Source organism: Mytilus edulis, chromosome 6 (assembly GCF_963676685.1).
Source record: "Mytilus edulis chromosome 6, xbMytEdul2.2, whole genome shotgun sequence".
Lineage (NCBI taxonomy): Eukaryota > Metazoa > Mollusca > Bivalvia > Mytilida > Mytilidae > Mytilus > Mytilus edulis.
This window is the reverse complement of record NC_092349.1, coordinates 91,150,588-91,176,634: the sequence shown is the minus strand read 5'-3', so window position 1 is coordinate 91,176,634 and position 26,047 is coordinate 91,150,588. Positions and strand designations below refer to the sequence as shown.

The 26,047-nt window shown below is 32.1% G+C and overlaps 1 protein-coding gene across 1 annotated transcript; it reads left to right on the top strand.

The window, feature by feature from the left end:
- Positions 1 to 645: 645 nt before the first annotated feature.
- On the top strand, positions 646 to 17,825 carry LOC139528884 (cell adhesion molecule Dscam2-like). The gene is made up of 9 exons (XM_071325119.1): positions 646 to 947; positions 1,446 to 1,727; positions 3,932 to 4,195; positions 4,585 to 4,881; positions 7,513 to 7,827; positions 11,932 to 12,204; positions 13,665 to 13,763; positions 16,117 to 16,156; positions 16,734 to 17,825. Exons 1-9 carry the CDS (start codon positions 923 to 925, stop codon positions 17,242 to 17,244), a joined length of 2,106 nt encoding a protein of 701 aa, XP_071181220.1. The 5' UTR covers positions 646 to 922; the 3' UTR covers positions 17,245 to 17,825.
- The last annotated feature ends 8,222 nt before the right edge of the window (positions 17,826 to 26,047 follow it).

Here is a 26,047-nt window from a genome sequence, read left to right as displayed (position 1 = left end):
AGACGCACGTTTCGTCTATATAAATCTCATCAGCGATGCTAAGAATATAATAGTTAGAAAGCCGAACATGTATAAGTGAAAAAGCATTGTGGGCCTAAAATTACTATATGGTCTGCCAATACGGCTAAGGTAATTATGCCTGGGATAAGAAAATCCTTAGAATTTCGAATAATTCATACATTTGCAAATGAACATCTTCGTTAATCTAAGCATGGAATGAATACTTTATATCACGGACTATCAATGTGGATACCATAAGTGAAAATCATTTTTTTAACCCGCTATGTATACTGAAAATGAGTAGTAGTTCAAAAAATAACACGTGTATCAGTTGATCATCAACATGTTATAGTGAATCCTGCACTGTTACTCATTTAGTGGATTGGTCAAAACCCCAGATAAAAATTTATTGCGTCGTATAAATGAAACGTATATAAACAATTTTATTTGCAAGGACATAAGAATGTCAATTTCAGCATATTCAAATAATATTCCCGACCTGTAATAGTATTAATAACATATTCATTTTACTACACACCCAATGCTATAATAGCAATACATTCCTTATACATATTACTTCAAACTTTTCACTTTGCATAAAAAGATTTATATCTTGTACATTTCTTTTTTCAATTTTGTAGATTTATTGGCTGTAAATGTGTCATATCATTTTGAAAACGAAACTGTCATTTTACCATGTGAACAGCTGTCGAATAATTCAATAATTTGGCATGGACCACCAAACTTCTTTATTTATGCCATTGGAAAAACCATAAATCAGAAGTTACCAAAACCAGACAGATTTGTAATTGTACATACTAACGGTACAAATCAGTACAATTTAAAAATTCGATACTTTTCTATTGACGACAGAGGACTATACAAATGCGTTCAAAGAGATCCACATCATAACGTTCTGACAATGTACTTTAATTTGGAAATGACAAGTAAGTTCAACACAAGTTATACAAATTTACTACATGGATAGCAGGCTATGCCTGTTGTGTCAAAATGAAACAATTACATCTTCGATTGATTGCTGTTTCATTATAGTTTTCTTACTATTTTTGTATTAGATGCAATGCAGGAACGTTTGTGTAGTCATCACTTGTTAATTACGTTAAAGGTCTATTGCGTTTTATATAAATGTTATGAAGTTGTTTAGTATTGAAAAGACTCTGTTATTATATTATTTGTTAAAGTGTGCAAATCTTTCATCTTTTTGACATGATTAGTCCGATTGACTTTGTTTGCTGTTTCTTCTTGCCATGGCATTTTCAGCTTGTTTTCGACCTATGCGTTTAAATATCGATTTGTATCTCTAATCTCCGTTTTTCGATTAAATATAAAACCATTGCTTTGAATAAATTATTTTAGACCATCATGTCCCATCTTCTTTCTTCACAACAGTTGTTTCTGTATTTTTAATCAGTTGTATATTGTAGAAGCCCCCAGGAACTTAACGATAAAAAACGAAGGTTCTAATAACATTGTGTATGGTTATTTGAATAAACCTTTGAGCCTGACATGTAACGTCATTGAAGGGATCCCAAAGGGAAAGCTTGTTTGGATAACCAACAATGAAACTGTAAAGGAAGCTGCAGTTTCATCTTTAGTCTTCTATTTTCTACCAACGCAGAAAGATCATTTAAAACTATTCACATGTGCAACAAGAAGTAATTACCCGGGTCATATATTACAGCATACTGTACGATTGTTTGTCTACAGTGAGTACTACATAGTTCTTAACAATAATTAATGTCCATGCTTAATTTCAAAGAACATTCAAACCTCTTTTATATTATTACATTTGCCTATGTGAAATGTGTACTCAAAAGTCAGATATACATGTAATACTTAACCCACAACTTGAAGGATTGTGCTTGATTGCCATATGCGGAAGGACAAATCTTTCAAACAGTTTAATTGAGGCTTGGAGCTGGTATTTCAGTAACTGCTAGTAGTCCTTTGTTATTTTATCTATCATTATCATTTAGAATAGTTTTTGTTATGACCTATTTCAACATCGAACTCGGTATTCTTTAGAACTGAGTTTTACTGTGCGTGTTGCTACATGTATGTGCTTGTTTTTTATTTGATAGCTAAAGTGAAGAAGGGGTTTAAGATAACACTACGTATGTTTAATCCCGCTGCGTATTTTCATCAATCTAAGACCAGAAGCCTCTGGCAATTGTTTGCCTTACTTATTTAATATAAAAAAGAAGATGTGGTGTGATTGCCAATGCGACAACTATCAACAAAAGACCAAAATGACACAGACATTAACAACTATAGGTCACCGTACGGCCTTCAACAATGAGCAAAGCCCATACCGCATAGTCAGCTATAACATTTAAGTTAATTTCTATGTTTTGGAGTCCAGTTTGACGTCCGTGATGACATAAATATTACTTATTTTGATTTAGGGGTTCAGTGTTTTCTCCTTGTTTTAGATATCAAATGGTGACCGTCGGCTATTTGTTTGTCTTCAGTCGGGTTGTTGTCCCTTCTTTTTATTCTCAACTTTATGTAGCAGCTTTTAGGGGATTAAAAAACAGTATTAAAACTTATAAATATATGATAAACTTCAGCATGTCCAAGCAACTTAACAATAGACGAGGAAGACTCTCAACACATCGTGTACGGATATCTGAATCGTGAACTGAATTTAAGTTGCACTGTTGTTCATGGGATTCCGAATGGAAAATTAGTGTGAATGGTTCACAATAGAACTCTGGAGGAAAAACATCAGCGTTGTTAGGTTATTTTTTCAAACCGAAACACGAAGACCATTTGCAAAATTACACATGTGCGACAAAAAGCAAAATAGCACAATGTTCTATGGAGCGCATTGTTTAGTTGTTAATTTACAGTGTTGGTTTGTTACTTTTTAATATTTTTTTTATTATTCTTTTTACAGCGTGAATTATACAAAATAAAATGTCTTTATTGGTATTATTTGAGAATTAATACCCTGTATATTTATTTAAAAATATCAATATCCTAAAAGTGAATTACTAGTATTAAGAAAAACCAGATTAAACATAAGTCATTAAACATTAATATGGCAGCTTTACCCGAATCTTGTATTTGCAAACCTTGTGGCAAAGCTTAGGCACAATTTAATGTTATAGTCATTTTTGAGATCGTTGTTCGGCTGTTATTTTGAGAGTGTTAAAAAACGAAATTTAACAGTTATTTGTAAGAAATCATGTTTATCGTTTCATTATTGAGCATTGTTTATAGAAAACACAATAAACCTGACAACGGTGCGGTGGGTGAGCTATTTAGTTTCCTATTTTGGTGTTTGGCCATGGCGTTGGTGCTGTCGAATTATTTAATTTTATTTTCGCCTTATGATTAGGAATGTTCTTTGAATATATTTTCTTTGTTATCTTATGTGAATAAACATGTAAAAATCATCAAATCGAAGTAAGAGCAACCTTTAGTGATAGATATATTTTTTTATATATCAGAAGGGGATGGTACGTGTAGAGGTGTCATTGTCGGTTGCTGTAATGTTTTCGTTTTTCTCATTGAACATTGCCTATAAAACAGAAGATTTGGTATGATTCCCAATGAGACAACTATCCACAAGAGACCAAAATGACACCGACATTAACTATAGGTCACCTTACGGCCTTAAACATTGAGCATAACACATAACACATGTAACACATAAACAAACGACAACCACTGAATTACAGGCTCCTGACTTGGGACAGGATAAAAAATGTGGCGGGGTTAAACATGTAAGCCGCTTACTTCTTACTTTATATTGATGAATATTATCGCATATACTAATACATTCAATCAATCTTCACTTTGTACATGTTTATTGCAGAACCCTCAACTATTTCTTATATTTTAAATACTTATCTATTTACCTTTAAATAAATGTAATCGTTGTTATGTATCATTATGTATATAGTGCCACCGAATGTGTCGATTTCCTCCAATAAAACCATTGGTATACCCGAAAGTGAAGATTTAACATTATATTGTAACTACAGTTCAAACCACGTAGTCAATGAATTGAAATGGGAAAAAATGTTCGCACAAAAAAGTCAACTGGTTGGAAGATCAATGTATCTAAATATCAAGAGCATCAATAGACACAATGCAGGAAAGTATAAGTGCACCGTCACAAACATGGCCGGAACAGCTTCAGATATTGTGACCATTGAGGTTTACTGTAAGTTTCACGAGGGTAAATTTTACTATTAGAAATATACTAGAAAATAATCGTTATGATATGTTTATTCAAAGGCAAACGTCAAAACACAGATAAAAATCTTCAAACACTATCAAAATTAAGATGTATGATTGTTTATGTTCATAATTTTGATTTGTCTAAGGATTGTCGATGGAATGTTCTGTTGATTGTTGAATCATACGCTTTGTTGAACCATGTTGAAAGCAGAGGAGCAAGTTTGTGAGCCTTAATTGATTCTATTCATAATTCTATTCATCTTTAAACCGTGTTAAAACAAAAGTGCATTCGTCTTGATCTATAGAATAAACTCTGTAAATGAAACAAACTCATTTTGATATGTACATCTTTGTTTGATTACAAATTGACAGATTCTCCAACGATACATGTCACATTTGAAGACCATGGTAGTTACAAACAATTAAACTGTTTAGCTCATGGAGTACCAAATCTCTACATCTATAAACAGTGGGAACATAAGTCTGAATATTCTGATCTGATCAGATATCTCCCCAGCAATGGTAGTGGTAAACTTATACTTCCAAACATCCCAGGAGAGACAGATCGGCATCACGATAGAGGATTTTATATTTGTCAAGCATCTAATAAGGTTTCGTTGAATGGTAGCAGTTATTTTATTCCAGGAGAATTTTTTCTCAAAGCACAAGGTACGTAATTTTGGAGTCTTCTGCTTAGAAATGTTAACTATCAAATAAATATATCATATTGTTTTATGGATGTATAGCCTTACAACCGGAAACAATAGATAAAGGCAACAGTAGTAAACCGGGTTACTAAAACTGACGGAAACACATCTATAAAAGGAAAACAACGAAACTCAGAGGAAAAAAAAACCAAACGACGATACAACACACACAGAAACGTACTTTTAGATAACAACTGCTATATCCTGGGCTTGTTAAAAGATATTGTAATAAAAATTGGTGGATTGAACCTGGTATTGTGGCTAGCAGAACCTAGCACTTTTATAGCAATGTTGAATATAACACTAAAATGACATTATTACATGACAGGACTACAGTACAAATAAATGCAAGAATATTTGGACATGCTAATGAAAGTTACCAGGCTTATAATTCAATACTCCAGATTTGTGTTTTGTATACATACAACTTATCAGTGACGCTCAGTTCAAAATAGTAAAGAAAGTCAAACAAAGTTGAAGATCACTGATGACCCAGAATTCCAACAAGTTTTCCCAAATACGGCTAAGGTTAAATTTGTCTGGGATAAGAAAATCGGTATTTAGAATAATTAATACTTTTGCAAACAGTAAATTTATTAAAAAAAAAAATTAAAAACAACCACATATTTGATATTCGTGGCAACATCGAAGTGGTGACTTACCACAGAATAAAAACAAACACGAAAATAACAAAGGACAGCACAACAAAACCTAGCATTGTGTATCACACGAATCGATCGACGCCAAAAAAGTGAGGTCACTGCAGGCAAATTCTAAAACAAATATAGATAGTTCAACATTAGGTTTGTAATTATGGTATTTGACGTATTTAATAACAATTAAAATACTTAAATATACAATTGTGTTAGTAATTAGATTATTAAATGTATTATCTAGCTATGTCGGTATTTCTTCTAAAATCAAACTGTAAAACAAATAAATTTAAAAAAAATAGAATTACGACAAGCGATAAGACATTTAACAATATCCGATCAGAATATCAAATACAATATACTAACTAAATACATGAATGTTTGATAAAACATAACGTGGCACATCTTAAAGCAATGCGAGTTCAAACTCGGCAAAATCAATCACATCGGGAATAAGTCACCTGCAGTACTAAAAAGACTAGACGACGTAAATGGCAAACCACAATTTTAGACGCGGAAAAAAAATGTCCTTATTTAGTTTAGACAAATACATATCGTATGGATCAATCAATTCGTGATGGTGTCCAACTGTGTCCAACTGTGTTGAAGCAGTTTCTGCGTAGGGCATGTAGGGAGCACACTTCTCTTTATGAATTCCAGATAACGTATGAACTGAAATACATGTATATAAACACACTACGAAGGGACAGAGGGTATGCTACTGCTGATAAATGGGAAATTGATAATTGGGATGTTGAAATCGTCCTGTTTGTCACAGATTTTTGCACCAATAGGCTTGTATATGTTCAGTAAATTTGAAAAATCAAGCATTTCAAAATTTTGGAAATTTTGTAAAATCACTGAACTAAGGAATGATACTATAAAATCCCCAATTTTCGCTAGGAATTGTACAAAATGACTGAAATAATTATTATTTTCTTTATATATTCTTTAATTACATACCGATATTTTTTTTATACATGTACTTGTGAAAAAAGAAAACAAATCAAACCATTATGTGCCTGTTCCATGTCAGGAGCCTGTAATTCAGTGGTTGTCGTTTGTTTATGTGTTACATATTTGTTTTTCGTTTATTTATTTTTTTAAATAAGGCCGTTAGTTTTATCGTTTGAATAGTTTTACATTGTCATATCGGGGTCTTTTATAGCAGACTATGCGGTATGGGCTTTGCTCATTGTTGATGACCTATAGTAGTTATTGTATGTGTCATTTTGGTCACTTGTGGACAGTTGTCTCATTGGCAATCTTACCACATCTTCTTTTTTTAAATTAACCGAGATAGCTTTAAAACAAATTGATGCAACAGATGCACATTTTGAGAATGATTGGACGATTGCATATATATGTCAATGTTTATTTGAAGTAGTTGAACTAAATTCTAGTCGTTGTTTAAATGTTTAGGATCAGAATTTTTAATGCAGTCAGCATATCAAAATTGTTTAGATCACATGTATCATCTTATTGAATAATATACAATTATGGCTCGTTGAAAAGATGAGTATCTATCATTTTCAACACGTGAAGGTTATTTCAGTGATGGCGCAGTCCGAAGTGAAATAGCCTTTAAGGGTTGACAAATTTGGATATTCATCGATTTTAATGGGCCACAATTGTTTTATTATACAGAACTGACACACATTGAGGAAAGACCCTTTTAACACTCATTATAATCCTTATATTACCAAACAAACACAAGCTGACAAGGTTATTTGCCGTTGAGTAATAAAAGGGTTGTTCACCGCTGGTGTGGATTTTTAGGGTTGCTCGTTCTTTTATTAAGTGAAAATTAACTGAATTATTCCATGTCACGTGATAACGTGATACCCAATAGAATTGTTTGTAATATATGTAAGGTGTAATGATAACTAATATACATTGCCTTGAAAAAAAACTTTGACATATTTGTATTTATTCTCCAGGAAAACCGTACTTTGTTACTTCTAACAATAACACACAATATGGAATAAAAGGTCAGCAGGTTTACCTTGCCTATGACTTTGTTAGCTTTCCAGAGATTGAGAACATATCAATTATTGTGAATGAAATGAAACGTTCAAATGAAAACTATTTCCTTAAAATCATGAAAGTTATTGACAGAGTATATCATAAAACTGTTTCGGTGAATGGAAGTAGGCTGATGCTGACAGTTAGTGTAAAGGCAGAGAGAGATTTTGGGTTATATAAATTAAAACTCTATAATCAGTTTGGATCCGCTGACTTCACAATTGACCTTCGTAAGTATGATATAATATATTCATATGTTTTAATTCTATTGTTTTACTTGTTTCAATAACATTACCTAGTATATACTTAATGTAGCAATTATGAATAATACAAATATACAAAACAATATCAAAAAGAGAATATCGTCTATCACTTAACCAGCAAAAACATGTATCATTAATCATCATTTTTTTTATTATGAAACTTATTCAAAATGTACCCAGATCAAATTTTAATGTAACACATAGTTGATTATTAACTGTGTATTTCGAAATAAATATGTAAAAAAATAAAACAAAAACACAAAACACAAAACATCAAGGTTAATCCAAATAGAGGAAACCTATACAATCTGATAGATCAATCGTTATCAACCAACGAAGCGAATGGAAGACAATTGTCATATTTCAGACTTGGAACAAACATTTTCATATCAGAAAATGGTGGATTGAACCTGGTTTTCTGGCTAGCTAAATATTTCACGTGTATCACTGTCTCAGTAAATTTCCGTTATATTGACAACAATGTGTGAACAAAACAAACAGACATTGTAGGTAAAATCGCAAAAATAGAGGCACAAAAGCAACATGATGTTGTAATCTTTATCCCTTTAACAACAACAAAATATGTCAACAAACAAAACAGGAAAATAGTAATATTGCCAAATCACATTAGCAAAAACGAAAGATAAGAATACAAACATTTACTATGGCAAAATAAAATAATGACGGGATGTATAAGCACCGGACGGATATTATTAAACACAAACTAAATAGTGCCAATAAACTTTTTAAGTAAAACAACGAGACGTTGTGTGTGACATAACCCTGGTTCACCAAGTTGCTGCTAAGACACGACGATTTACAAACTCTGCGAAACCACCGCTTGAGTAGGAACATATATATCCCAAATGCAGGTGAATCTAATATGTTGCTACCACGGTTGTTATCATTAATAATTTCAAAATCAAAATTGGCTCGTTTGTCATAGATTCTGGTACTGAGATGATCGTGTATGTTGCATTAGAAGAATCGGTATCAGAAGGCGTGTCTGTTTTGTAATATTATTTTTACACGCGCGTCTTTTAGACGGGACGTATTATGGTATACCGTTGTCCGTCCGTCCGTCTGTCCGTCCGTCGTCCACACTTCGGACAATAACTCAAAAACACTTTCACCAATTTCCATGAAACTTAAGTGAATTGTTTATATCTATTGACGTAAGCTTCCTTTCGTTTTTTTTTTAATTTCATATTTTAAGTTTTGGATTTATGGGGCTTTATTCATAAAAAAGGATGGATTTTCAACACTTCGGACAATAACTCAAAAAGGCTTTCACCAATGTCCATGAAACTTTGGTGAATTGTTTATATCTATTGGTGTAAGCTCCCTTTCAATTTTTATAAATTTCAGATTTTAAGTTTTGGATTAATGGGGCTTTATTCATAAAAAAGGGGGATTTTTAACACTTCGGACAATAACTCAAAAAGGCTTTCACCAATGTCCATGAAACTTTGGTGAATTGTTTATATCTATTGATGTAAGCTCCCTTTCAATTTTTATAAATTTCAAATTTTATGTTTTGGATTTATGGGGCTTTATTCATAAAAAAGGGGGATTTTTAACACTTCGGACAATAACTCAAAAAGGCTTTCACCAATGTCCATGAAACTTTGGTGAATTGTTTATATCTATTGATGTAACACATAATACTTAATAAAATCTGATGAAAACATAAAATTTGTAAAATCTTTAGTTCAATTTAAAACGTTAAATTTCTTGTAAAAAATAGGTTCCATGAATGTCATACGTTTGTACTATTATTGAATGGTTGCAAGGATGAAAGCACATTAGCAGTCCCTGAGATACTAACTGTTCCCTGAGGCATATATCATTTTATGATAACATTTTTACTATCTAAGCTATGGATAAAAATCAAATACTGTTTTTGCATATAGGATGTTTTACTCTTGTTAAAATTGGTTTCGGGGGAAGGGTTGAGCGCAATAACAAATGTTATAAAACATAACTAGTCTACAACAGCACGTTAAAGGGTGTCATTTTATGAAAAAAATAAGGAAATCAAGTCTCCTAAACATTTATCAATATGATCATCATGTGAATATTCTAAACAATAAAAAGGTAACAATCATTATCCACCATAGTAAGCACCATTTGAACAACTTTTGCATACATCTTTGTATAATTTAGTATGGATTCCTTAGCAATATACCCCAAGAAAATTACCTTCTTTCAAACTAATATAAAATTTGGAAATCAGCCATAGAATTACTAAAACCCATAATCATATATCACTTTCCTTATATTGCATTGAAGACTTCTATGTTATATGCCAATGTTAATGATATTTGTTTTTTATGCTAAATATTGAAAAGCTGAACTAGGTTTAATCATCAGTGTCTTCTTCACTGTAACCACTGTCCTCATCATCAGAAAAATCCTCATTTTCATTCTCAGAAGAGGCGTCCTCATCATCAATGAAATCTTTAACTTCATCATCAATGAAATCCTTACTTTCATCACCTACTTCCTCATTTAGATCATAACTTTCAGTAGAGTCAATTTCACCATCTTCACTTTCCCTGTTATCTTTTTGCTGCTCCTCATTGTCATTGTAGTCTTTTTTGCCATTTTTATACGCCCGTCGTTAATGAAATCCTTACTTTCATCACCTACTTCCTCATTTAGATCATAACTTTCAGTAGAGTCACTTTCACCATCTTCACTTTCCCTGTTATCTTCTTGCTGCTCCTCATTGTCATTGTAAACTTTTTTGCCATTTTTATACGCCCGTCGTCTTTCAAACAACTGGCGTATCATGCGCTAAAGTGCAGCCCTTTATTGGTTCTGGAGGATATACTAATTAAATCCAATCAGAAAAGTTTGGACTGTAAATTGAAAAAAACATCATTCGTATATCTGATTGTGAAGTTTTATGATCTGGCTTCGTAGATCTTCTTGTTCTGTTTACAATAATTTGAGGAATCTCCGACTCATATGGAAACCAGCAGAGGTTGGACAGAAGATAGAAATGTTGTTAGTGTATTGAATCAGTCTACTTCCAAATTCTGAAAAAAGTTGTCAATAAAAAACTTCAGCATACTTATTACTTGTTTATCTGTGTAGAATGTTTTACCTTTTCGTTCACAATTAACAAAATATGCGAAAGATATCCCAAAGTAATAAGATTAAAGCGTATGATACGATTGTTATGTACACTTTTTTTTCAAGAAATACTTTTCAATTTCACATTGGGGAATGTATCAGAAAATAAAAAAAAAACACTTTGGTATAATCATAAAATGGACAACAAACAGTATTTTGGAAGGGTTGAGCTAGCTATAAAACAGGTTTAGCTAACTATAAAACCAGGTTTAGCTAGCTATATACCAGGTTGAATCCACCATTTTCTACATTAGAAAATTCCTGTCCCAAGTCGAAAATTTGACATTTTTTCAATATTCGTTTGGTGTGTTTCAGCTTCATATTTTTAAGACTAGACTATTTTATTATACTTTTACAATTTCAAGTCAACCATATGCATTGAGTCAAGTTATACCTTCAAAATTCAGATCCAAAAGATACAAAACAAAAATGGAAAACCAAAGCAAAATAAGTCAAAACAAAGAATACTTATAATCTATAAAGAATATGTTCATATTGTTAGCGGATAAATCAAATTGGTTTATAAACAATTTTTTTTCTCATTGGCAATTATACTACGGCTTCTTTCTTTAAATAAGTATATACAATATATGTGTCAGGCATGGTAATTCACATATTGAGTTACACCTATTCTAGCTTTAAATATTACTTGCATTTTACGATTGCGAGTTTATATCCCAATACAATGAAGATTTCTATAAAAGCATGTGCATAACGTAAGCTTATTTATTCATATTGAGGGTTTTACAAGCTAATTGTGCTCGTTCAAAGGATTGAAGTAGTTATGCACAGTCATTTTGAACATATAATAACAATCATAAATTCAGATATGAACATAAGGTGCAAAACTTGCAACACATTTATGTTCTGTGCAAAAAAAAGTTAAACTAATGTTATATCAATTATTCAACACTTTTTCTAATTTCGTAGGACCACTCAGAGCACCGCAAGACATAAAAGCTGTTACACTAGATACACAAATTATAGTCAAATGGACGGGTAACCACTACATCGGATTACAAGAAACCTTCTTCGTAGAATACCGCAAACATTTTGAATCACATTGGAGTCGAGTGTCGGCAGAAGAAAAATCTACAGCTATAATAGATGGTTTACAACCTTGTGCAGTTTACTTCTTACGAGTGTATTCTAAGAATGCAGCTGGTGAAAGTAGCAAATCAGATGTTATCATAGTCAAAACAGGTAGGTAGTATAATTATGTAAACCAGTTTTTATGTCAGACTTAAAAAATGAAAAATAGTTATGCAAATCAAAAAGAATCAAACATGTTGTGTAAATAGTTAATTTCGGTGTTGATCAAATCAATCTACGAAAGCTTTTAATGGCACTTCTTTGTGTTCTGCATTGGCATAAAATAATGAAAATTTGTTTATTGGACATTTTACAATTGCTGTAATACGTCTAGAAAATTAAATATTACGGATTGTATCTTCTTGGTGCATATCACTGATTTTGCTATACAGTTATGATTTTGCTATATCAACATTTTGCTATACAGTTTGGTCCTTTTTTGGTATGAATCATGTTTGTCAATGAGACATCTATACAACAAAGTAACAAAACAACGTGAGTGCAGTCTATTCCTTACGGGAGGTATTGTCGCTGATATTCATATGATGAAGACATAATACATGTAGGTCTATTAGTTCAACTGAGGTATGAAGCTGGCATGTCAGTAACTGCTACATGTAATAACATTTATAAAAAAGTAGATGTGGTATAATTGCCAATGAGACAGCTATCCACAAAAGACCAAAATGACACAGACATTAACAACTATAGGTTACCGTACGGCCTTCAACAATGCGTTATAAAAATTAAAAAAAAAATGACATTGATTCATACATTGACAAATTTATAGTCAAATGAACGGAACACTACATCGGATTACAAGAAACCTTCTTCGTAGAATACCGCAAATATTTTGAATCACAATGGAGTCGTGTGTCGACAGAAGACACATCTACAGCTATAATAGATGGTTTCCAACCTGGTGCAGTTTACTTCTTACGAGTGTATTCTAAGAATGCAGCTGGTGAAAGTTGACGATAAATTTGTCAATGTATTAATCATTGTCATTTTTTTTTCCTATTCTTACATAGGACTAGTTTTACTGCTTCTGGTCAACTGAGTTTTACTGCGCGTATATGATAGGTGTTTGATTTTTCTACATCGGCTAAAGGTATAGGAGGAGGGTTAAGATCTCACAAAACTCGTTTAACCCCGCCGCATTTTTGCAACTATCCCAAGTCAGGATCCTCTGGTCTGTGTTAGTCTTTTACTATTTTAATGTTAGTTTAACGACAAACATGTACTTATGAGTTTAGTTAAACGTCTTTTATCGCTTTTTTCTGCCCTTTGGTCAGGTTGTTGTCTCTGTTACATATTCCCCATGTCCATTCTCAATTTTAACGGTAATCATAACGTCTTCGATAATGATCAAAGTCAATGCCGTAAATTATGTTCATCTCGAACGATCGACAGATTCAGAACGTTTAAATTGAGATCTTAATAGCACAATGTTGTTTATTAAATCTCTATTTGTTTCTTTCTGTCTGCTTTGTAAAATATATATCAAACTTGCGTAATGAATCATAAAGAAATGATCTGTAGTTTATATGATGTATCATTTCTAATCATAGAAAAGCACCATTCTAAGGTTACAGTTTTCACGTTGGAATTGGCTATGATACTTGGAGTGATGATTTTGATGATGGTTATCTATTGGTGTGGAATAAAAGGTAAGTGTCTATATAACACCATAATTAATATCATAATTATAGCACCGCGGGTAAATTATGACATTGTGATACGTTTAACGCCGTAACCACATATCGATCCGTAGAGGGTTAGTAAATTGCGTATTGGGTTGTTGAAGTCTGGTAAACTTATAATGGTGAGGTCATCGTTTGCTGTCGTTGTATATCCTTGTTTGTTTTTCAATAATACGCGTCGTACGTCAGTTAAAATCCGATAAATTTGTTACACGGTTCATCACTGACCCCCGAGGACCGTAGACGCTTAGTAAAAGATTGTACTAATCCTCCATGGATCTGTCGGTGTTTAGTAGCTTAACATATAACGTACATTATAACTAGTATTATAATTATATTATTATTATAATTATATTATTATTATAATTATATTATTATTATAATTATATTATTATTATAATTATATTATTATTATAATTATATTATTATTCTAACTATCCTAATTATTATTATTCTCATTTTTAAGATCATAATGAAATTAATTTTCTGTGCATTTCACAATTTGTTTGTTTACATTTTCTACAAACTAAATGTTAAAAAAGTGTGTAAATTTATGTAAAATCATGTTAAAACCCTTAATACCCTGAATTGTACAATTTCTAAAAATCAGTCCTCAAACAATACATCAGCAAGACATATCATATTAAGTCATTATGGGATTACCCCTCTGGTACCGATGGGCTATGTTTTTGGGCAACTAGCTTGCGTAAAGTATTGAATTTTTGACATTTATTTACGTACAGAAGTGTTTTCGGGCTCAAATCAATCCCCTATATCACAGCTGTGTAGTTCATGGTGCCTTAAACTTCTTCCGAGTACGGTTTGGTATCAAATCGCCCCTAACGGACAACATTTTCTCCTGTGAAAACCTTTCTTTTTTTTTTAATTTGAACGAAATATTTCCGTAGAGTATTGGAACATATACTGTTGATTTTGAGTGCAATATAACTTTTTTTTATCAATTACGCCGTGTATTTTTGAGGGAAACTTTTCATAGTATGATTAAAACTTGTACACAAGTTAAATAAGTGATTTAAAGTGTACCAACACAATCATTAACTTGAAATGCACTCTCAATGTGTGGTCAATTCTTTCCAAACTAATTGAAAAATAGACAAAAAAAAAAGATAAAAAGTCATGAATTCTTTTAACGAAGTTGAAATAGATATAACAGAACATTGTTTCTGAAGTGCCTGGTAATGGAAATGCCGAAAACAATTTTGTTGAAATAAAGGAACCGGTAAAAGTTTAGAAAAAAAACAGGCAGACTAAAGTATGATATCATCCTATATTTGCTCAAAATGATGGGATTTAAAACAATTATATGTTATATCGAGACTTACTTTCTAAACGAAAACAGGCTGATTATTTGTTTACTGTCACTTCGTTAATGGAAGAGTTAACTATTAAAATTTCGATACTTTAAACCGGTACTCCAGTGGTTCAGTGGGAAGCTGTACTAGCACACAGTAGAGAGATTGCATGTTCGAACCTGAAAGCCGGAGGTGAAAAAATAATTTCCTATATTAAATTTAACTTTACTTTACTTTCAATTTCAAAAAGAGAGTCATGGATAAATACAAAACTCAAATTAAAAACAATGTTTGTATGTTTTTAAAGAATGCACCCCCCTAAACAAAAACATCATAGGCCCAAAACACCATAGTTATTATTGGTAATTCATTGAATCTTTACTTTTAAAGTCAAAATTCTATGTGCTGCTTGAATAAACATAAATTTAGCCTAAAATTTGTTTTAAGGATTAGATTTGGACGAAAAAACGGCTGAAATCCGTTATTTTGCATGTCGGGCATCAACTTTTGGAAGGCATATAGCACGTATTTCCTCAAACTATACCATAAAGGCAACTTTTTTGTTTCTATCAGACTTAGGCCATTGCTTTGACACCAAAACTATATCATATTAGCCAGTAAAATAGAATTTTGTATTTTTTCATTTTTTTTCCTCAAGTCACGTGACTTTTGGACAGATAATATGTGACGTCAAAAGACAAAATTTCTGATATATTATTTTTTTTGAAATATTTAATCAATTATCTCTCAAATTGACCCAAAACGACCTTTGTGTGAGCTTCAGTGCGAATGCTATATGCGACTGAACTTTGATAGTGTCTTTCCATAAGATTACGTCCAATTTGGCGGAACGTGAAAGGGTTAACATAAGAACTTTGTTTGTTATTAACTAAGGTATGGTGAAATGATAGTGGCATTTACACAATGACGTTTGTCTAGACATAACTATATGTTATTACGTATATGTGGACCGATTTACTTTAAGATTATATTTCTCATTATTTCAGCCTGGAAGAACAAACAACGATCTAGCAGGAATCAGGATAGGTATATTTTTTTCTTATTTTTGGTTCGTAATCGATAAATGTATGATATCAATGTTACAAATACTGTTGTAAATAACATAATTTGTTTTAAATAGCTGTAACTGGATTTATACAAAAAGTAAAATAATACAAAAACAGAATCAAATCGCAAAAAAAAAAAGTCCAAACCATCACGAATGGATAACAACTGTCTAAATTCTGACTTTGTACAGGCATTTTCTTATGTAGTAAATGGCTCCCTTAACCTGATTCTATAGCTAGCCTAACCTCTAACTATAATAACAGGCACAATGACACACACTTTACACCACATACAAATACAGAGGTCGACGATACAAAGGGGACCCTACAAAATAATAATCAAATAAGAGAATTTTTACGATTGTATAAATACGACAAACGCGAACAAACAAACAGTCAGAAAAATAAACAAACAAATGAAAAATGTGTAATACGAATCCCGTCAAACTGTGGTAAATTTACTTATGCATTGCAAACAACTAACAACACATGATATGTATACAAATAGAATACGGCGTAGCACATTGTATTTAGAAATTGATTTTATCGTATTTCAGTAGGGGGACCCTGGCATGTAGAAATGATGAATCAGGTTCAAGACCAGCCCATTACGATGAAATTGATAGTGTGTATTATAACCCAATAAACAATACCGTTTACCATCAAGCCACCAGAAACAACGCACAAAATTGCTCACGTCAACCGTTGAATGACCATTTAGAAGATTCGGAACCAAATAACATGTCGAGTCGAAATGTACATTGTGCCATTCACCAGTTCAAACATAGTCAGGAGAATAATGCCCTGAGATCATCATCGGACGAATCCTATCTGGTTCCCTGTAGGAATTATATTGATGTAAGGATAACCGAAAACGAACAGCAAGATACAAGTATCGAAGAAACAGAAATAAACGTAGAAGAATCGTCTATTTCTAGTAACAACAGCGAAACGAATATAAAGATTATTAGGAGATACGAAACATTAAACGTTTCTGATATGAATGATCATTGTTACAAGAAATGCAATGAAATTGATGCATCCCCCATGTTGAAGATGGATCCGTAAATCTTGATATTTAAAAAAAAAACAGGACCTTATCAATTAGGCCAAAACTCCTGCAGTCGGCAGCAGCTGTCTTTGAAGTATTCTTTTACAAAGCTGTTGACGAGGAGCTTTCCAGATGTATGGAAACTTGTAAATGATATACTGGTATATACGAATAAGGGTGGCTCGGAACTGTTTCTGAATTATAGATAAATATCTTTGATGTCAAATATTAAAAAATACAATTAAAAGGTTCATTTTCATAAACCTTTTTAATTTCATTAACACAAATTATCTATTAACATTTCAGTCTGGTTTTATCGACGGTAAATCAACTGCTATAATTATTGATTATAGTTAAGCATAAGATGTAGGACGACAGGAAAGGTTTTTTTCCTGCAACACTAACGCTTACTTTATTAATGAAAAAATGGAAATTAATGGAGTATTGTTATTTTCGTTTGATACGTGTAGGCTGTAGCGTTTTGAACTCTAGAAGCCAACAAGTTGCCATTGGTTGGGAAACGTCCAACACTTTGCATATATCAACTGGGGTACCATAAAGGTCTATCTTGTACTCATTTTATTTCTATTTTATATAAATGGCATAGTTAATGATATAGGAAGTGATATTATATTTTTTGCTGACCACACTTCAATGTATATAGTGGTTGAAATAATAGGAAGCGTCAGAAAAGTTAAAAAAAAAAAAAAATGGCTTTTTATTTTCAACCTAAATAAAACAACAATGACAACTATTTAAAAAAATATACCACTTACATCATGACCCACTAGATTATAAGAATAACGATATCATAAAAGAACACGAGGAGTCGCACAAACATTAAGAGGTTATTACAAATGATGACGGAAGCTGCAATAATCACGCAACTTAGTATTGATAAGCCACGATTAGCCTTTTACCGAAAGCTGGAGTTTAAATTAAAAAGGAAAAAAAAGAAACTATTGATTTATCTTTTATATGCACAGTCTTAGAATATGGTAGTAGAGTATCGGACAATGTACCTAATCATCAAAAATAAATCTTGACAAAGCCTGCAGATAAAAGCGGCAAACTCGTCAAATGAGGTAATTCAATTACATCGAGACAGTTGCTATACAACGAAACAGGTTAGGATAAAATAACACAATACCGAAATCCGGGGAAAATTCAAGACACAAATTCCATAATCAAAAGGTAAAAACAAAAGCTCAAACACATTAAACAAATCAAATTGATAACAAGTCATAATTCTGACTTGATACAGACATTTTCTTATGTAGACTGACATCATCATTTATTTATTGATATTTTCTAAATAAAGGCAACAGTAGTATACCGCTGTTCAAAATTTTAAATTGATAAAGAACAGAAAAATCCAGGTTACAAACTAAAACTGAGGGAAACGTATCAAATATAAGAGAACTACGACACAACAGAGAAACAACACCGAAATGTAACACACACAGAAACGATCTATAATGTAACAATGGCCATTATCCTGACTTGGTACAGGTCATTTTCTGAAAAAATGGTGGGTTGAACCTGGTTTTGTGGCATGCCAAACCTCCCGATTTAATGGCAGTGTTAATTATAAAATGACAACATTACACGACAGGGTTACTATAATTAACAGATAAATGGAGAAAATATAGGACAGAGAAACAAACGAATAATAGCCATCCAAAGGTAACAGGTTAAAAATATTTTTTTATACACCAGACGCGCGCTACGTCCACACAAAACTATGCTCAGATGTAAAACGTTTGAAAGCCATAACAGCTTTCAAGTTAAAGATCGCCGAGGACCAAAAGTTCCACAGAGTTGAATTGTGAGGCCAGGGTTGTCTGCCTGGGACATAAACATCATTATTATCAAGAATAATACATAGTTTTGCAAACAGAAAATTTTATAAAATGACTATATAATAGAATCCTAAACATCTGGTGACAAACATATTAAGAAATATTCCAATTGATAGCAACTTAACATTTATTACAATTAATAAGTTCTTTACATAGAAAGACGGGATATACGGACTTTTGAAATTATGAATGTTTGTCTGATAGGATCAGAAGGTTAACTTGAACCAGACCAGTAATTGGTACATAAGATATGTATTTTGTTCAATGGATCATCCCGTCAATGTGTTTGTATTATCTTTCATTTTTTGCTGGTGTGTTTTGTATATGCGACATTTTGTGTGTCCTTGGTTCTTATAACGTGACTCTGTATTGTAAAAGATCCCGTCAGTATGATATTGTTTTATTATTTGTCATAATGATATATTTCTATTATGAATTAGAAAATACGATGAACCACAAACGTCAAAATTATTAAATCGCGTAGTGGAATTAACTGTTTGTGGATTCTGATAAATTCAATATAACTTTTGGACTATTTTAAATCTCAGTCTATTTCTGAAATTATTTCTTACATACTTTTGATTTTTTAATCCTGTATGCTACGATTGCCCATGTGAAATTTTAGAATTGTTTGTATATACATTGAACGACAACGATATGTGACGTATAAAATTTTCTGACGTCAGACATGCGAATCAATGATTGTGTTTATAGATAGATTTTTTTGTGTTCTGTTAATTTGTTCCTTTTAAAATAGTTATCAAAGGTACCAGGATTATAATTTAGTACGCCAGACGCGTACATAAGACTCATCAGTGACGCTCATATCAAAATATTTGTAAAGCCAAAAAATAAATAGAGTTGAAGAGCATTGAGGAGCCAAAATTCCAAAATGTTGTGCCAAATACGGCTTAGGTATTGTTACACGATGATGACTGCTAAACCCAGATTTTGACTATTCTATTTAATATGCCTGTTTAGCTCACGCATCATTGAATGAATGAATGAATGAATCTTTATTGCATTAGCAACAACATTGCTTTAGCATAATACATATATACATATATGACAAATATGACAGAATACAGAGAACAATTAAACAAATTAAATTGTAAATATAACGTGAAGGTTTAGCGCTATAAAACCAGGTTAATCCACCATTTTCTCCATTTGAAAATGCCTGTACCAAGTCAGGAATATGACAGTTCTTGTTAATTCTTTTTCGATGTTATTTGCCATTTGATTTTGCCATGTGATTATGGCCATTCCGATTAAGTCTAAGAAATGACAATATGTTGATTGCAAAAAAAAAATATTATTAAGATTGTATTAAAGACAAAAACAATCAAAACCAAGGAAATAACAAAGACTCACAAAACCAAAGGACATTTATAGTCCAGTCAAACTAAGATTTAACCTCAAACTAATTGCAACAGAAAATGTTTTAGTTCTAATCTATAGCATTATGACCTTAATATACACGAGAAAAACTCAAAATCAGCATTTTTAATTTTCTATGGAAATTAACATTGGAAGGGGAGGTAACTCCGCAAAAACGAGTCTTTTTAGTCAGTTTTTGGTTGATTTTCTTGAAATTTATGTAAAGCGTGATACTTTGATGGGGTTATAAGTTGGTATTTGACTAAATTATATAATCTTCTGCTCATGAAATGTACAAAACCGAAGTGTTATGGGTAGTTTTATTTTTTTTGTGCAATTTTTCATTAAAGAAATTGCAAATTTGATATTTTGTGACCATTTTGTAAAAAGTGGGTGAATATTTGGTATTGTATATATCCGTATATTATATTTTTTCAGCATCTTACTTGTCTAAAGAAACTTTAAACAACGAAAAGAAGAATACATGCTTAATCATTTTTATTAAATTTGAGATTCTTTACCTTGACATGTTGAAAAATTCATAAAATGGTCAACTAATGAACTACGAAATCTAGATTATAGGAATTTTAAATGGTGATTTTTTAAGTCTTCTTCAAGGAAGATTTTATGGGACTTTTATCTGTGTATATTTGGGGTATAATGCTAAAGATTAAAACTTAAAAATTTTCTGTTGCCATTACTTTCGGGTTAGGGTCAAATTAATGCTTGATTGACTGGTGTATTACATCAACAGTTATACATAAGAAATAACACGAACTCCACAAAAAACCGGGAGTGAAATCAGGTGCTCTGGAAGGGTAAGCATTTACTGCACCGTATACCGTGTCCGTCGTGTTATTTCTTTGTTCAGTTCTGTAATGATTGAAAAATGCGATTATTAGTTGAAACATTGAAAAAAGAGATTTAAATTAATCTGTACTACATCTTATTCTATTTTCGTTTAATGTATGGACTTCAGCTGTTGTCTGCTCTATGGTCGGGTGGTTGTCGCTTTGACACATTCACCATTTCCTTTCTCAATTTTATTACTTAATATTTTCATTTGTGAATACCCTATTCGTATCTTGGCATATTACATGTATTAGGAATAGACCAGGTATTATTTACAAAAATGAACAGCTGTACGGATGGTGCTGTGATAATAAGGAAATACTTCAACAAAATTTATTCAAGTGCCAAGATGTAATTTTATCTATATATGTCAAATGGTTTGTACTTTTAACTAACTATTACTTGTTTGATTTTCTTTTTTTATCATCCAAAAACAACTTTAATATATAATTAAAAACAAATTGTTCAGAGAACAATTGAAGGTCTTTTCACCTGTAAATATCTATTTGTTATCAAAATATTAAAAATCAGTATTAAATGTCATTTCCTATGGCTTTATGATGTATAAATATGAATTTAAAGCAAAGGTCAAAATCTAGAACGTGCAAATTTCCTATGACCTTGACCTCAATTTCAAGGTCACAAACCAAGGATCTCAAATCAAAAGACCCAAGGTCTTTATTATGTATGGTAAATGAGTTATATCACTATACGCATAACTCTAAATATAAGATAGGCGAAAACTCCTATTTATTGTTTACGCACCCTTTCAAACAATATTTATAAGTAACGGCATATCGCAATTAACAATATAGTGAAAATAAGATGTTGATATGTTATAAGGTTTTGAAAACTAGTAAAAATAAGCCAAATTAAAAATTTAGAATATGACCTTGACCTTTGACCTTGACCTTATTTTAATTTTTTTGGACCAAGGATCTCAAATCAAGAGACCCTAAGTCTCTATCACTTATGGTTTACCAGTTAGAAATGCAAATCACTTATATCAAATACATAAGGGGGAATAACTCTTATATGGAGTCTCCGGATAGCTTCGGTCAAAACTAAACTCCTAATCCCGAAGATGTAACAAGTAATTTGGTAAAATAATTTTGTCGTAATCTTTTACGGTTGCAAAGAAGTAGTGGCCACAAGAAAAACAGTGTTTGGGGAGATAACTCTAACAACGCAAAGTATTTAGTTACGCTGTTGTCAGTTTAAAAGCGTATAAACTATACGATATCATATTCCAAATATCTAAGCGACATCTTTTGAAACAGCAAAATTACGCAAGAAAAAAATATTATAATAATAATAATCAGAACAAAATCAATAGGTCTTTCCACGGAAAGGTGGAAAGACCTAATAATAAGGAGATGTGGTTTGATTATCGTCGACAACTATCCAACAAAAATATAAAGAAGTGGATGTAAGCAGTTATAGGCAACTGTATGGCGTTCACCAACGACAATACATACGCAATAAAAGGTCCCGACTTGAAAAACATGGTTATTTTTTTTTCATTAACAGCTTAAATCATAACAAATAAATTTACACAAAACAAACATACAGACAGACGTGAATCAACGACACTCATTGACCGTCAGGCTTCTCACTCAGGTCAGACACATTAGGAATGTAGCGAGGTTAAACATGTAAAAAGGCGATATAAGAACAATCTATACAAATTCGTTAAAATAGTCTTAGTTATTCAGATTGATAAAAATAAAAACTCAAAACAAAAACATGCACTTTCAACATCCAACATGTCCCATGGATTTAGGTAAAAGACGTCATAAGCAGTTCGAGAAAAAAACATGTCCTTTTGCAATGCCAAAATAATTAAAAAACATCAGTTGTTCGACCTGTTAGTCAAATGCGTTTTGTTTAAATATACTTTTTCACTTTTTCGGTCTTTTGGAAAATGTTGTTTGTGCTGTTTTTAGACCCTTCTACAACGAAATTTGTTTTACATGCACACGTATAAAAATTGCGGTTTTTTTATCCAACGCAATCATAGGTTTAAACGTAGTTTTCAATTTAGACTCGTTTATATTTTTTCGTTTGGGCTTGTATCATATTTTCCCTCCGATTTATATGATCCGTTCATCCTATATTGACTCTTAAAATTCAAGAGTTTATCTAAAAATGAGGGTATTTTTTATAAGGCCTTCCAAATACCGTTTCGATCCCTAACATCACTGAAGAGACATTTATTGTCGAAATCCGGATCTGGTGTACTTAAAAATATTGACACCGTATGTTTTTGGCATAACATCGTGGCCACAAGTTAAAAAACAATTCTGTTTAGTATCAAATTTATATTAAGATCCATTTTGTTACATCTTGTGATCAATTTTATTTGGCAATCGCCAATGGCAGTCAGCAGGGTTAAAGAACATCAGTTGTTCGACCTGTTAGTCAAATGTGTTTTGTTTAAATATACTTTTTCACTTTTTCGGTCTTTTGGAAAATGTTGTTTGTGCTGTTTTTAGACCCTTCTACAACGAAATTTGTTTTACATGCACACGTATACAAATTGCGGTTTTTATTCAACGCAATCATAGGTTTGAACGTAGTTTTCAATTTAGACTCGTTTATATTTTTTCGTTTGGGCTTGTATCATATTTTCCCTCCGGTTTATATGATCCGTTCATCCTATATTGACTCTTAAAATTCAAGAGTTTATCTAAAAATGAGGGTACTTTTTATATGGCCTTCCAAATACCGTTTCGATCCCTAACATCACTGAAGAGACATTTATTGACGAAATCCGGATCTGGTGTACTAAAAAATATTGACACCGTATGTTTGTGGCATAACATCGTGGCCACAAGTTAAAAAAAATTATGTTTAGTATTAAATTTATATTAAGATCCATTTTGTTACATCTTGTGATCAATTTTATTTAGCAATCGCCAATGGCAGTCAGCAGGGTTAAAGAACATCAGTTGTTCGACCTGTTAGTCAAATGCTTTTTGTTGAAATATACTTTTTTACTTTTTCGGTCTTTTGGAAAATGTTGTTTGTGCTGTTTTTAGACCCTTCTACAACGAAATTCGTTTTACATGCACACATATAAAAATTGCAGTGTTTATCCAACGCAATCATAGGTTTGAACGTAGTTTTCAATTTAGACTCGTTTATATTTTTCGTTTGGGCTTGTACCATATTTTCCCTCCGGTTTATATGATCCGTTCATCCTATATTGACTCTTAAAATTCAAGAGTTTTTCTAAAAATGAGGGTACTTTTTATATGGCCTTCCAAATACCGTTTCGATCCCTAACATCACTGAAGAGACATTTATTGTCAAAATCCGGATCTGGTGTACTAAAAAATATTGACACCGTATGTTTGTGGCATAACATCGTGGCCACAGGTTAAAAATATTTTTTGTTTAGTATTAAATTTATATTAAGATCCATTTTGTTACATCTTGTGATCAATTTTATTTGGAAATCGGCAATGGCAGTCATCAGGGTAAAAGAACATCAGTTGTTCGACCTGTTAGTCAAATGCGTTTTGTTTAAATATACTTTTTCACTTTTTTTATCTTTTGGGAAATGTTGTTCGAACTGTTTTTAGACCCTTCTACAACGAAATTTGTTTTACATGCACACGTATAAAAATTGCGGTTTTTATCCAACGCAATCATAGATTTGAACGTCGTTTTCAATTTAGACTCGTATTTATATACGAATAAAAAAAACCTGATAAACACCAATTTCTCTCTCCAAAGAGTTTCCACCCGAAACACTGCTCCCGGAGCATTCCGTACAGCCAAGCCATCAGTTTAAAACGGATTTGTTCATCGGAATCAAAATTAAACCATCGTTTGGGGCAACTCAGACAGCAACTTAAATCAAGAGGTTATAAGAACAAACATATTTCAGAAGCTTTCGGTAAAGCAAAAGAAAAAGACCGAACAAACCTACTTGAGTACAAAGAAAAGACGGCCCAGACAAATAAAATCCCGTTTGTTGTTAGCTTTCATCCTGACCTGACAAATCTTTCATCAATTGTCCACAAACACTGGCGTCTTATTGAAAATGACCCTTCCTTAAAAGAGATTTTTCCATCACCTCCCGTTATGGCTTACCGCAGACCCAAAAACCTCAAAGATATTCTAGTAACATCCAAAGTATCTAAACAGGAGATATCAACAATCGGAGGTTATACACCATGCGGAAGGGGCAATTGTAAGTGCTGCAGAGTCGCCACTGTCGAAACCCAATTCGTCAGCACAGTCACAAAGAAAAAATACAACATATTCATAACATCAAATTGCAAAACGCAAAATTGCATTTATGTTCTAACGTGTGGAACTTGCAAAATACAATATGTTGGTGAAACAGAAACACCATTTAACATCCGACTAAATAACCATCGGTCATTTTATACAAAAGAAAGGAACTGCCCAATTACAAGACACCTTTTAAGAGCAGGACATGATTTTGAAAACGTCACATTTCAAATCATTGAGAATAATCAAAATTGGGATACACAAGGAAGACAAAAAAGAGAGAGATTTTGGATGCACCAGTTACGAACTCTTGAACCTCATGGACTCAATGAGAGAGACGAAAAAAGATTCAAAAACAAATCAAAACCATAATTATCTTGAAATCATACAAATTAATTTATAGAAATTCATACAATTAATCGAACATCTATAAATGTGTTAAACTTTTATTCCAAGTTCATGTAGTTGTAGCTACAAACAT